Source organism: Bison bison, unplaced genomic scaffold (assembly GCF_000754665.1).
Source record: "Bison bison bison isolate TAMUID 2011002044 unplaced genomic scaffold, Bison_UMD1.0 scf7180017864180, whole genome shotgun sequence".
Taxonomy (NCBI): Eukaryota; Metazoa; Chordata; class Mammalia; order Artiodactyla; family Bovidae; genus Bison; species Bison bison.
The window spans coordinates 2,984,653-2,998,160 of record NW_011494752.1 but is presented as its reverse complement, the minus strand read 5'-3'; the positions used below and the strand labels follow the sequence as shown (position 1 = coordinate 2,998,160).

At 50.3% G+C, this 13,508-nt stretch overlaps 2 protein-coding genes across 3 annotated transcripts in view; one reads left to right on the top strand and one right to left on the bottom strand.

Annotated features, from left to right (window-relative positions):
- The window catches only part of ORMDL3 (ORMDL sphingolipid biosynthesis regulator 3), a 5,837-nt gene extending 5,418 nt beyond the window's left edge, over window positions 1-419 (bottom strand). The window contains exon 1 of one of the 2 annotated variants that reach the window (XM_010842631.1): window positions 301-419. The gene's annotated coding sequence lies outside the window, so the exon portion shown is untranslated. The other variant, XM_010842632.1, reaches the window with a different exon arrangement.
- An 11,954-nt stretch (window positions 420-12,373) lies between these two features.
- LRRC3C (leucine rich repeat containing 3C) lies at window positions 12,374-13,187 on the top strand. The gene has a single exon (XM_010842630.1). The coding sequence runs from the start codon at window positions 12,374-12,376 to the stop codon at window positions 13,136-13,138; it is 765 nt and encodes a 254-aa protein (XP_010840932.1). The 3' UTR covers window positions 13,139-13,187.
- Window positions 13,188-13,508: the final 321 nt, after the last annotated feature.

Genomic DNA, 13,508 nt, shown 5'->3' with positions numbered 1-13,508 from the left:
GGAAGCGGCCAAACCTTTATCCCCGAAGCCCAGCCTCTCCCCGCCCCCATCCCCAGCCCAAGCGCTTCTCCACTACGCCCCATCCCCTGCCTCCTGCCCCCACTTTCTCCTTTGGGCATCACTTCGACTGATGCACCCCCACCCCGCGGCTGATGCACCCCCGCCACCTCCACTCGCCCTGTCCCGATCCCCTCCAACCCCGGGCGCCTCCCCAACAAGCCCCCACCTCCTTTCCCGTCCCTCCTGTAGCCCCAGGATACTCCCGGTTTGGCCACTCCAAGGCCGCCCGACTGGACTCACCGTGTGGGGCCGGAGGTCGAGGCCCGGGAAGGGTGCCCGGGGGCGGGGGCCGCTGCTGCTCCAGCAGCTGTAATGAGCCGCGGCGGCAGCCACCCCGCTGGCAGCTCGGGCCGAATCAGCGCCCCGCGCCAGCCCCCATTACGTCACCGCCCAGCGCCGGGCCGCCCGCAGCCTCCTGGGAGTTGTAGTATTTACCCCTGCTCCAGCCCAGGGCTCTCTGGGGCCGCCCGCAGGTTTCAACAGTGCGCGAAACAAAGGTCAGCTGGTATTGCTTTGACGCACAACAATGCCTGTTTTGGCGTCAGCGTGCTTCTTGTGGAGTTTACTATTGCCCGGTTTTGCATATGAGGAAACTTTAAGTTTTAAGTAACTTGCCATAGGTCCAGCCTGGACTGAAACCCAGAAATTCTAACCCCAAGTCAGAGTTTTTCAACTACACCTCGCTGCCTCTGGCCCTCCAGACAACTACTGGCTCAGACCCTGTCGGGCCCTCCTGGAAGCGGGTTTTTCGCGATATTGGTTAGTATGAGAGTCTGGAGGTCAGAGAACTAAGTCCACAGCCTGTCTGCTGCTCAGTTACACCTGACCCAGGCAGGCCTGGGCCAGGTCTCATCTTTGGCCTTCCCACATGAGACGTGGGAAGAAGACATGTGACTTGGGAAGCCACCCTGGTGAATAACCAGGTCCCTGAGTCCCAGTCCCAGGTCAGCGGTGTGGGTTTGGGGTGGCTCTGGGGTCTGCAGTTTTCTGCTCAGAACTCTGCGGCCAGGGCACAGATTTTCCTGCCAAGTAGACTAAGCAGGCACTGCTTCACCAGCAGTGTAACCCTCAGCAAATAAGTTGTCTTAATCTCCAATTCCATACCTGTGAAAACCTACCTCTAAGGTTGTGGGAATTCAAAAGAATGTTTGTAAAGCGACTGTTATATTGTAGAAAGCTGTTTCTGTAGGAGGCTGAACTAAAGGACTCTTGAGGTCTCCTGGGTCACTCCCACTCTCCATGTCACCAAGAGGGCCTTGTTTGAATAGTTTCTACTTCCCCTGCCCCAGCTTCTAATTCCACTCTATGCCCGGTGGGGCTGGAATAGCAGGATCAGGTGATGTCACGACTGGCCAACCTGCCTGGCTGTGAACACACACTGGAATGAAGGTGAGGGAACAGAAAGGAGAATGCTGGTCCAGGAACCTGGGGAGCACTCCTCTGTGACCTCACCTACCCTCTCACCAGGCGGCTGCCAGGAAACAGCTGTCATAAAGCTGGAGTGGGCCCCTAAGGGACCTATTGGACACCCAACAGCTGGATATCTGAACCACTCAGGGCAGAAGAACAGGCAGCTTCTGAAGTATTTCCAGGGCCAGTAGCTCAAGAGCACTCAGCCCAAGACTTGAATAGTCACCCAGAGTCTTAAACAGTTGTGCCTGGGCCTTACAGAAGTTCCTGCTGGTTGGTGGAGGCCCCTTCTGAAGAAATAAGCAAACACTGCGTGTTGTCCTTCCATAGAGGCCTCCCCAGTACTGAGGGGGGGAAAAAATCTCTTATTTTTCCCAAAATGCGCCTACTGGACTCCTTCCACTTTTCTCTGGGAGTCTTTCATGCTCCCCATAGTTGATCAAGCTCTCTGATCTTTGCCAATTTCCTGTCTGAAGTTCAGTGACCCAGACTGGTTCCAAGCCTCAAACAAGGGTCTGACTAAATGCATAGTCTAACGGAAAGATTACTGGACATGCCATGCCCTATTAATAGCTCCTGTTATCAAGGGTGTTTTTTTTTTTTCTACAATGAGAATGAACAGAGTCCTGACTCACTCTAGGTTTGTGGTGAATTGTGGATCGCTTTCTGCTTAATTTAGCCTGAGTCCCTGTCATCACCCTTCTCCTCTGGCTCTCTGCCCTTGTAATTACCATGTCTTAACCAGACATCCTTCAGCCTTGAATAGCCCTAAGCACAGTTCAGAATGAGTAACAGCGCTCTTATGTGGCGCTGGCCAGTGTGTAACCCCTCAGACAAATAATTGCTGATATATGCTAAGAGATTAAAAAATTGTTCAGGCCTCGGAGCCACGATTACACTTCTGGTAGCATATTCTGAGGAAGTACAGCCCATGTACTATGTGTGAGGATGTTCATTCCAGCATTATCTATAATAATAAAAAACTGAAAGCAACCCAGTTCAGTTCAGTTCAGTCGCTCAGTCGTGTCCAACTCTTTGTGACCCCATGAACAGCAGCACACCAGGCCTCCCTGTCCATCACCAACTCCCGGAGTTCACCCAAACCCATGTCCATTGAGTTGGTGATGCCATCCAACCAACCATCTCATCCTCTGTCGTCCCCCTTCTCCTTCTGCCCTCAATCTTTCCCAGCATCAGGGTCTTTTCAAATGAGTCAGCTCTTCACATCAGGTGGCCAAAGTATTGGAGTTTCAGCTTCAACATCAGTCTTTCCAATGAACACCCAGGACTGATCTCCTTTAGGAAGGACTGGTTGGATCTCCTTGCAGTCCAAGGGACTCTCAAGAGTCTTCTCCAACACCACAGTTCAAAAGCATCAATTCTTCAGCACTCAGCTTTCTTTATAGTCCAACTCTCACATCCATACATGACCACTGGAAAAACCATAGCCTTGACTAGACGGACCTTTGTTGACAAAGTAATGTCTCTGCTTTTTAATATGCTCTCTAGGTTGGTCCTAATTTTCCTTCCAAGGAGTAAGCGTCTTTTAATTTCATGGCTGCAATCACCATCTGCAGTGATTTAGGAGCCCAGAAAAATAAAGTCAGCCACTGTTTCCACTGTTTCCCCATCCCAAGTGTCCAAGAAAAAAGTTGTAGTACCATATCCACTGAGTGCCATAGAAGGAAGCCATATAGTAAATGACTGTGACTAAGAAAATGTTAAATGAAAAGATCAGGATACAAAATAGCCTGTGCTGGGAGTTGCCTAGCGGTCCAGTGGTTAGGCACGGGGCTTTCAGTGTTGTAGGCCTGGGTTCAATCCCTGGTCAGGGAACTAAGATCCCAAAAGCCATGCAGCCTGGCAAGAAAAAAAAAAAGTCTGAGCACCCCCCAGGGATGCAGTCAGCAAAACTAACACCCAACTCCATCAACAAATAAATTGGAAGAAAAAAAGGAGAGGGGGAGGCTTAAAATGAAAGGAAATTAAGAAATCTATCAATCAAAAGCCTTATTGGGGTCCTCATTAAAGTACACCAACTTAAAAAAAATATTTAAATTATTGAGGAAATTTGAATGCTAACTATTCGAATTGATGATTTTAATGAAATATACATTTTAAGGCATGGTATGGTACTGTAATTTCTTCAATAAAAAAGTCCTTCTTATCTTCTGGACATATATGCTAAAATATGTGGATGAAATTATATGATGACTGGATTTGCTTCAAAATAATCTGGGCTAGGGGTGCGGGAGAGGAAGAAAAGAAGCAAGTTGGGCCATGAAGTGATAATTATTGAAACCGGGAGATGGGGACATGAGATTACTTCTATTATTTTCTATGCTTTTTTTTGTTTGAAATTGTCCATAATAAAAAGTTTTTATAAACCTGCAAATGCATTAATGATTATGATGTGACAAGACAGAGCAACACTGGTAAGATCCTGGCAGCAGATTGCCAGGGTTCAACTCCCAGCTCCTGTGGTTGCCAGCTGTGGGACCTTAGGCAAGTCACTGGACCTCTCTGTGCTGTGGTTCCTAGAAATGAAGAATGTTGTCTTCATGGTGATACCTGCCACGTGCTGTTGAGAGAATTAAATGGGTCACTACATGTGAAGCACTTAGAACAAGTCCAGACACACAGGAATCGTTATTGACTTTTATTAATCTATTCCACATTTGAGTGATATTTGATCATCTACTTCACTAGGCTGTGGAAATCCAATAAAATAAAAACAGATTTTGTGTTAGGATGGAGAGGTTGGGGGTGATTTTTTCATTCCCTAGTTTTAAATTTTGTGTAATGTGAGATTATTCGTTTTTAAATTTTTTATGAAAAGTGTTTATGTTTTTAAAACAGAGTGAGTCATCTTCACTGACTCTCACTGCCCTCTGGGAGCTCCTTAGTCTGCTCAAGTAGACATGTTCCCAGCCTTGGGGTGTTTCCATCTGGCGGGGTGATGTGGCCTCTGCTCTCCACAGATACACCGTGTGGGCCGAGATAGCAAACAGGGGCGGGGTAACAAGCTGGGAACACATTCCTGGGGTGCTGGCAGTGGTGGGAAGTGAGGAGGTGGGATGTCAAGAAACAGAACCCCTTCTTCCGAACCCCGGGGGGAATGACTGAGCCCTCCACTCTTATCACCTCCTACTCCCCCCCAATTCATTCCTGCTGCTCTCCAGCTCCCCCCACCTCACCTCCCTCCTTCCAGAAGGGGAGGTGTTGAGGTCACACCCAGAGCAAGTGCAAGGAAGCAAAGAGCTGTTTATGTCCGCAGCTGTTTTTGTTTGGGTGGGGGGGCACCCCGGGCATGTGGTTGCAGCGGAGGGGAGGGGGCAGTGATGCTGAGCCATCAGAGCCCTGAGTGAGTTTACCAAGTTGATGAGAAACAGGAGGAGGTGCCAGGACAGGCCGCATTGCCAGTGGGCACTCCGCTCTCCTCCCCTCGCCCAGCCCTGTGGTTGGCTATTTTGGGCTGCAGAGAGAAAGGGCAGAGCCTGCCAGGGCCTCCCAGGCCAGAATCAAGGCTAGGGAACCAGAACCTCCCTCTGGGAACCAAGAGCAGGCTGCTATTTAGGAACCCCTCCATCTGCATATTCTCTGATACAAACAACTGAGATTTTCCCCTATGCGGGGAGGAAAAAAAAAACAACAATTTAGAAAACAGTAAATATTACCAGATCAAAAAGGCAATGGATATAAAAACAGTAGCTTTAAGAAAAACTCCCCTAGGTTCCTTCCAGTCTCATGACTACCCTTAGCAGGCCCCACCTCTTTAGGAATTCTGGGCTGCCACTGCCCCAGATCAGCTTCCGCCTTCCCCTCCTAATACAGCTCCTCCTTCAGGGGTAATCACAGCCACCATTATTAGCGTTTGCTCTGTTCTAGGGACTGGGCCAAAGGTCTTACCTACATCAACTCTCTTCATCTTTCAAACAACTCTGTGAGATGGGTATATGGGTAGATAGATAGGGCTTTGTTTTGGGGTTTTTTTGGCTGTTGGGTCTTCGTTGCTCCTCCGACTTTTCTCTAGTTGCAGTCAGCAGGTACTGTCTAGTTGTGCTGATGCATGGGCTTCTCATTGCAGTGGCTTCTCTTGTTGGGGAGTGCGGGCTCTAGGGCACCTGGCCTTCAGTAGTTGCGTCTCCTCAGCTCTAGAGCACAGGCTCAATAGTTCCGGAGCATGGGCTTAGTTACTCCACGGCACCGTGGCATCTTCCCCTGACCAGCGATCGGAACTGTGTCCCCTGCCTCGGCAGGCAGATTCTTTACCACTGAGCCATCAGGGAAGCCCCAGTAGGTATTGTTATCTCCACTTTGCAAATGAGATAACTGCCGTAGGAAGAGTTTAAATATTCTGCCGAAAGTCATACCGCTAGGAAATGGCATTTCTCCCAAAATTCAATCCTGACCACACACTCTCCTGCAACCACATGTCCCTCATGTTTGCATCAGTGCCTTATAAAGACTTCTCTCTTGCCCTGGGAGTGCTGTATTTATCTGTTACACATCCACTGCCCCCGGAGGCTGCTTGCTCCGTACTTCTTACTCATATTTGCATTTCCTGTATATAATAGGTTCTCAGGAAATGTTAGCTGAGATGCACACCTCCCAAACTACTGCTGCATCAAGTCCCTAACCACTCTCCTCTAACCACACCTGGCTCTCTCTTGCTCTTGTCTCAGCCTACAGTGCCTTTGTGCCGCTGGTAGACTCCTATTTGTCCCAGAAAGCCACCCCTCACCTGTCCAAACAGAACCCGCTGCTTCTCTGACGCCGGCAGATGCCTCAGCTACAGCCCACCCCTAGGCCATCAAGAGGCCAAATTTGCGCACACACCCATCTTCCCCTATTGTCTGAAGGCTGTTCTTCTTCTCTCTGCATCCCCAATGCCTAAGATGCCCAGCAGGTATGTGTCGAACTAAGGAGAGAGTACATCTGAGGATGGGAGCGTGAGGTATGTACACCCTTGTCAGTTTCCACAAAAGAGCAGAGGACTCTGTTGCCCCCAAAGCCCAAACTGCCCAAGAGTCTGGTGTTAGATGGGTCCCTGGTTGACTTGCTGGGTCAAGGAGACAGCTCTCCTCCTTTCCTTTCAGCTGTCCCTCTCTACCCAGGCTGAGCCTGAGGGGCACTTTCAATATCAGGCAGGGAGGGCCCTAGAGGACTGTTCAACTTCCTTCCTCCGAAGTCACATCTCTGGGGCGTGGAGTTACTGTCGTTGGAGGGAAGAGTTGTGACTCAGGCCACGGAGGGTGGGGGCCTTCGGGGCCTACTTTCCAGGGCCCTGAACTTGGGACCCAAGCCTTGCCGTGCCGCAGCCTCTTCCCTGCCACATCATCATAGATATATCAGGCTGGAAGGGATTTTGGAGGCCAAGAGTCCAGAGAACCAAAGACCCAGGGGAATCGGGAAGGACGTGCCCACTGGCACGAATGTCTGATGGCCTTGAGCTCCTCCAGTCGCCCATCCCTCATCACTTCCCACCCGGACTGGTGTAGTAGCTGGTCTCACATTCACCAATATATCTTCCACACGGCCAGCGGCACGATCCACATTCAAAGCTAATTTTAATACCTTCCATCCATCAGCCATGGAAACAAGTCCTAATTCTTGCCTTGTATACAAGGCCCCAGGATCTAGACCTTTTCCACTTTAACTGCAGCCTTTGCCACCACCCCTTCAGCTCTACATCTAGGAGAAGCCAAGCCTTCTGACGCTCCCTTGTTCCTGCATATACTCTGCTGCTCCACCTGATGAACTCAGCCTTAAAACCCAACTCAAATGTCCCTCCCTGGTAAAGCCTTCCCTGAGATCTTGGAAAAGTTATCAGATAGGAATGCTCTCATTTAAAAGCAACAGAAAACCCAAGCAAAGGAATGATTCTGACCCTGGGTTGTCATCAGAATCACCTAAAGAGGAACTCCCCTGGTGGTCCAATGGTTAAGACTCTGCGCTTCCAGTGCAGTGAATGCAGGTTTGATCCTTGGTTGGGGAACTAAGATCTTTTGTGCCATGAGGCATGGCCAAAAATATTTTTAAATGAAAAATATTTAAAAGAGTCACCTAAGGAGCTTTAAAAAGTCCCCATCACTGTACCCATGCCAGACCAACTTAATTAGAATCTTTGAGGTGGACCCAGGCATCTGAAATTCTCAAAACCTCCCATGTTCTAATGAGCAGCTAAGTTAAGAAGCACTGAAGCAGGAGTTATCTTTCTCATATAATGAGTCCAGAAGTAGGCAGTTGCTGGTGTTGGCTGACCGGCTTAGCCATATCCAGGCCAGGTCTCAGTGATACTCTTGACCTTTCCTTTCTGCTTTGCTGCCTCAAGGTCAAAATATGGCTGTAGTTGACTCTTCATGTCCAATCCCTGAAGAAAGCTGTAGAGAGAAGGGGAGGGTTCAATCCATCCTCTTTGTATGAGCAAATCAAAGACTGTCCTAGAAACCCCTCAGTCAACTTCAGCTTAGATGTCATTGGTCATAGTGAGCCACACCCAGCTGCCAAGATTGCTCCTCCCAAATCAGTGTGTGTTATCAAGGAAGGAGCTCAGGAACAGACACTGAAGGGTGGCAGAATACACCACCCCAAAATATGTCACTTGGGCCTAAAGATTATTTTGAGCAGATGCAAGAAGGGGATTCTAATCTCCTCTTTTCTTCCAGAAAAGAAAGTGAAAGTGTTCATCGCTCAGTAGTGTCCAACCGACCCCATGGACTATAGCCCACCAAGCTCCTCTGTCCATGGAATTCTCCAGGTGAGAATACTGGAGTAAGTTGCCATTCCCTTCTCCCGGGGATCTTTCCAACCCAGGGGTCAAACCTGGGTCTCCTGCATTGCAGGCAGATTCTTTACCATCTGAGTCACCAGAGAAGTTCTTCTTCCAGAAAACAGGAGAGCAAACTCCCCACGTGAAAGATGCCCTCCCTATATCAGGAGAAAAGAAAATTCTTCAATGGGGAGTCAAAGCCAAGAGAATTCTGTACAAACAGACTTTGTTAAAATAATTTATATCTTCCTCTAGGCTCCCCGTATATTTTAGTCACTTCTCCACAATTGCTTCTTTTTATTCAACCCAGAATAAAAGTATTCATGTTTTGCCACTTTTCTGGGTCTTCATTTCCTTGTGAAGGTTCACATGTCATTAATATAAATTTGTTTTTAACTTTTTTTTAATTGAAGTATAGTTGGGGTTTTTCTTTTTGGCTGTACTACATGCCTTCCAAGATCTTAGTTCCCTGACCAGGGATCAAACCCAGGACCCCTGCAGTGGAAGTGTGGAGTCCTAACCACTGGACTGCCAGAGAATTCCCACTGAAGTATAGTTGATTTATAATGTTTCAGTTGCACAGCAAAGTGAATCAGTTATACACACACACACACACACACCCATATATGTATGTATTTTTTTCAGATTCATTGCAATATATTGAATAGAGCTCCCTATGCTGTACAGTAGGACCTTGTCATTTATCTTTTTTATATATAATGGTATGTATCTGTTAATCCCAAATTCCAAGTTTACCCCTCCTCATCCATATAAATGTGTATGCTTTTCTCCTGTTAATCTGCTTATGTCACTTCAATTCTCAGGCCCAGCTGAAAAGCCCTAACTGGGCAGGGGAAAACTGTTGCCCCCCCTAGAGCACCAGCAGATTCTGCCATGGTGACTTAACCTCTCTCTTGGCTTCACACATCATCTGGCAGACATCACATTAAAGGCATTGTGCAGACGTGTGTTAACATGTCCGTGTCTCCCTCCAGACCGGCAGTTCTTAACTCAGACTGAACATTAGAAATACCTGGAGAGCATTTTGAAAAATACCAGTGCATACACCCCATCCACAGGATTTTAATTGGTCCAGGTACACCCAAGCATAACTAATTTTAGAAATTCCCCAGAGTGATTCTAATGGGCAGACTGGGTGAACCACTGGGCTAACCACTGCTATCTAAGACCTTCAAAACAGGGGCTGGGGGCTTCCCTGGCAGTTCAGTGATTAAGATTTCACCTTCCAATGCAGAGGGGAGTGAGTTTGCTCCCTGGTCGGGGAGTAAAGATGCCACATGCCTCACAGCCAAAAACTAAAACATAAGAAAAAAATTAACTAGAAGCAATATTGTAACAAATTCCATAAAGACTTTAAAAATGGTCCACATTAAAAAAAAAAAATTAAAAGAACAGGGGCTGAATCTTGAGCACAGCACTATTTATAACATGGGACTCACAGGATATCTTTCCTGAATGAACAAATGAATAAATGAAAGAACGGTGGAGAAAAAACTTCTGCTTCAGCCTTGTTCACCCTCAGACTGTACTGTGCACCATTCTAAGTGTTGTCCCTCCTTCCTCTCTGTTTTCTCATCTCTACTGAGCACCACATTCAATCACCCTCAGTGAATGACGTCGTGAGCCAGCCGGGTGCACAGACTTCCTGCTTCTCTGACAGCTGCCATGCCAGACACCCCAGTCCCACTCTTACCTGGCAGCTGCCCTAGTTGAAGTAGATAACTCTCTCCATCCACATCCAGGCTCCCCTCTTGTGCCTTAGCTAAAGCCCCCACCCGGTGTGACAAGACAGCGGGGGGTGGCGGGGGGGGTAGGGTTCCATGGGCTTCCTCTTCCACACTCATCCCCAATCCCAAAGTTAACCCCCAAGTATTCAGTAGCAGAGTGTCTGGCCTAACGAACAAGCAACCCACAGACAAAATGTCCACTTCTTCTGTGCAAGTGTAGAAAATGTGTCTTATTGGATTCAGTGGACAATGCAGTCTGAGAAATGACCCTGTTAATGTCACCGGAATGAGTCAGTGGTGAGCACATCTTCAGTGATAACATCATCCCATATCCTAGCCTCTGATTCTGACTTCCATTACCCATCTGAAAATGCTCGTTCAAGGTCACCTACAGGGCCAGGCTCAGGGAGTGGCAACCTGTGCAGGGCCCCATGCCCTCCATTCAGAAGGGCCCTGCACTTGGTTTTACAACTTACTGCTGTTGCCACCTTGAAATTCCCAAGTTTTGAACAAAGGACCCCACGTCTTCATTTTGCACTGAAGCCTGCAGTTCTGTGTCCAATGCTGTTCATCCGTAGTCTCTTAGAAAATCCAACAAGGTTCTCCTTCCCAGAAAGGTCTCCACAGCATATGACCTCAGCTCTCTATGACACCCACTCTTCTGTTCCCTTCCCTTACATTAGGAGAGGGTGGCGTGATGGGGCCGTGTGGCTGTAAATGATGGTCAGGATCAAGAGACCCAGGGGAATAAGTCGTCCAAGCTCTCCCCAGCTCCTGGGCATGAGGGAGAGTTAAAGGTACCAACTTGGGAGCTCAAGGCCCCAGCAAACTAAGAGAATGTGAGTCAGCTCCAATCCAGAACAGAAAACCAGTGAAAAAACTTCTAGATGACTGTATGGAACTTCAGAAACCTTGAAGAACCCCCTCCTGCTCCTTAAGGGGCCATCTGCCAACAGTGCAGAGAACTAACACAGTGCCCCCTGCCTGGCAAGGAGGCTGGACACCCTTCAGGGAGCCAGAAGATGAGATCTTCCCAAGAGAGACAAGTTTTCCAAGAAAAAGGGTGAAGGAAGCTTATTTACCATGGAAGAAGGTGTGCACAGTAGGAGGGGAGACGGGTTGCTGAAGGCAGTGGTGTGAGATGAGCCCCCCCCCCCACCTCCAGGCCTGCCAAGCAGGGATCCTCCTACTGAGCCAAGCTCTGGGCAGAAGGCAGAGGTTCTAGGAGGCAGAGTCTGAGCCCTGGCAGAGAGAGGAAGGATGCAGGCTGGCAATGTCAAGGCCTTGGAAAGGGAGCCTGAGGCAGGGAATGGAATTGGGGCCTGGTCTTCCCACGACAGGGCCATCAGGGTCCAGGATCTACCCTCTCTGGGCATCGCCTGGCCAGACCAGGGCTCAGGTATCCGACACCTGGGGCCCGGAGTCACATGCCAGGAAACCCAACACTCCTGGGCCCCAGCCCCCAGCTTCCAGCAGCTACGGGAGCAGGGCTCCGGAGGAGGAAGTGGGGCTCCGGAGGAGGAAGTGGGGCTCAAGAGTCGCACCGCAGGGAGGCTACTTCCAGGAAGAGGGCAGCACAGGAGAAGGCTCTCCCAGCAACAGGGTGAGAGGCTGGGAAGATGAGGAGGGAGAGGACAGGGAGGAAGAGTTGGGGGGAGAGGACAGAGCTGGGATGGGCCAAGGGGTGGACGCTCCAGGAAAGGGGGTGAACAGGCACAGAAGTTGGGGGCCTGAGTCACTCAGCCTGGCTGGATACCATAAAGTCCTATTACTGACCCGTCCTCCTTGTCTCCTTCACACGAGTGCTCTCTGGTGCCTACCTGGCCCACCTGGCAGCCACCCAGGTCCTTTATTCCAGTGGAAAGAGAACAGTACATGAGCAGAAGCAGACGCTTAGGAGCCCCCAGACCCAGAATGACCAACAGAGCCTTGGGCAGAAAGACTTCCTAGTTTAGCCCTCCAGAATCAAAGAGAACTTAGAAGAGTCTCAGGCCCAGGGGACCGTCTACCCCGAGGGCCCAGTAAGGAGTCTTAGACTCCAAGGAAGCAAAAGAGCCACCCAGCCACCCACCCCTCTCTGAGAGGGAGAAGGAAATGGCAACCCACTCCAGTATTCTTACCTGGAGAATCCCATGGACAGAGAAGCCTGCAAGACTGCAGTCCATGGGGTCACAGGAGTCGGACACGACTTAGCGGCTAAAGAGAGAGAGAGGCCTGAGGGAGCTCCCAAAGGAGAGGCCCTAGCCCAAAGAGAATCCAGAGGCGGACTTCAGGAAGAGAACACTGGCCGCAGGGAACAGAATTCTCTCAACTCACTCTTCCTTTGTGGAACTTTTCCTTCCCCAGATTCTACTCCAGTCCAGGACTATGCCAATCTGTGGCCATGTTCCCACCAGCCAGTTACCTCCTGTCCCTGCTGCTGGTGATAGACACAGGGGGGGCCGTGCCCAGCCCCCAGGGGGTTCCCCACGGCTGCTATGCGTCAGAGGAAGCTGGGGAGCGGACCTTCCGCTGCAGCCAGGCGGGTCTGAGCGCCGTGCCCACCAGCATCCCCAACGACACCCGCAAGCTCTACCTGGATGCCAACCGGCTGGTGTCGGTGCCAGCTGGTGCCTTCCAGCACCTGCCTGTCCTGGAGGAGCTGGATCTGTCCCATAATGTCCTTGCCCACCTCTCAGGGGCTGCTTTCCAGGGCCTGGCAGGCACACTGCGCCACCTCGACCTCTCTGCCAACCAGCTGGCCTCGGTGCCCGTGGAGGCTTTCATGGGGCTAAAGATCCAAGTGAACCTGTCTGCCAACCCGTGGCGCTGTGACTGTGCCCTCCAGGAGGTGCTCCGTTGGGTGAGGCTGGCCCCGGGCACCGGGACAGGCATCGTGTGTGGCCCGGGAGCCCGACCGGACCTCGTGGGGCAGGAGTTCCTGCCACTGGTAGGGGAGGAAGAGTTGTGTGGGACGGGGCGGGGCGGGGCCCGGCGCAGCACCGACGTGGCCCTGCTGGTTACCATGGGGGGCTGGCTGGTGCTGGTGGTGGCCTATCTGGCCCACTACGTGTGGCAGAACCGGGACGAGACCCGACGTCCCCTCAAGCGGGCCCCTGTGCTGCCTGTGCGCTCTGAGGACTCCTCCACCCTCAGCACAATGGTCTGACGACCAGGGACACTTCTCCAGGTCTGCGCCTGGCTCCCCTCTCCATACCCTCTCCTCTCTTCTGATCCCCTCTGCCTCCTCTGCAGCCCCTTCCCACCCCCCAATTCCATCCCCTTCCTCCTCTGTCTCTCTGAAACACCTGATATCTCTCAGTCCACCAACACCATCTTCAGTGCCTGGGGGTTTGATCGCCTAGTTTTGGTACCTACTCTGCTGGTCTCTCATAAAGAGAGCGAGGGAGAGAGACTGTGTAACAGTTATTGTTACAGATTCACTGCGTGGAAAAATATTTCCCAGAATTATGAATTAATTAACAGTCTAGAATTCTTTTTTTCATACTTATGAACTATATAATGGACTGCGATGCATT

Bases quoted from the DNA above. Each gene is read 5' to 3' on its own strand.
- LRRC3C (XM_010842630.1), top strand. From the start codon at position 12,374: ATGTTCCCACCAGCCAGTTACCTCCTGTCCCTGCTGCTGGTGATAGAC.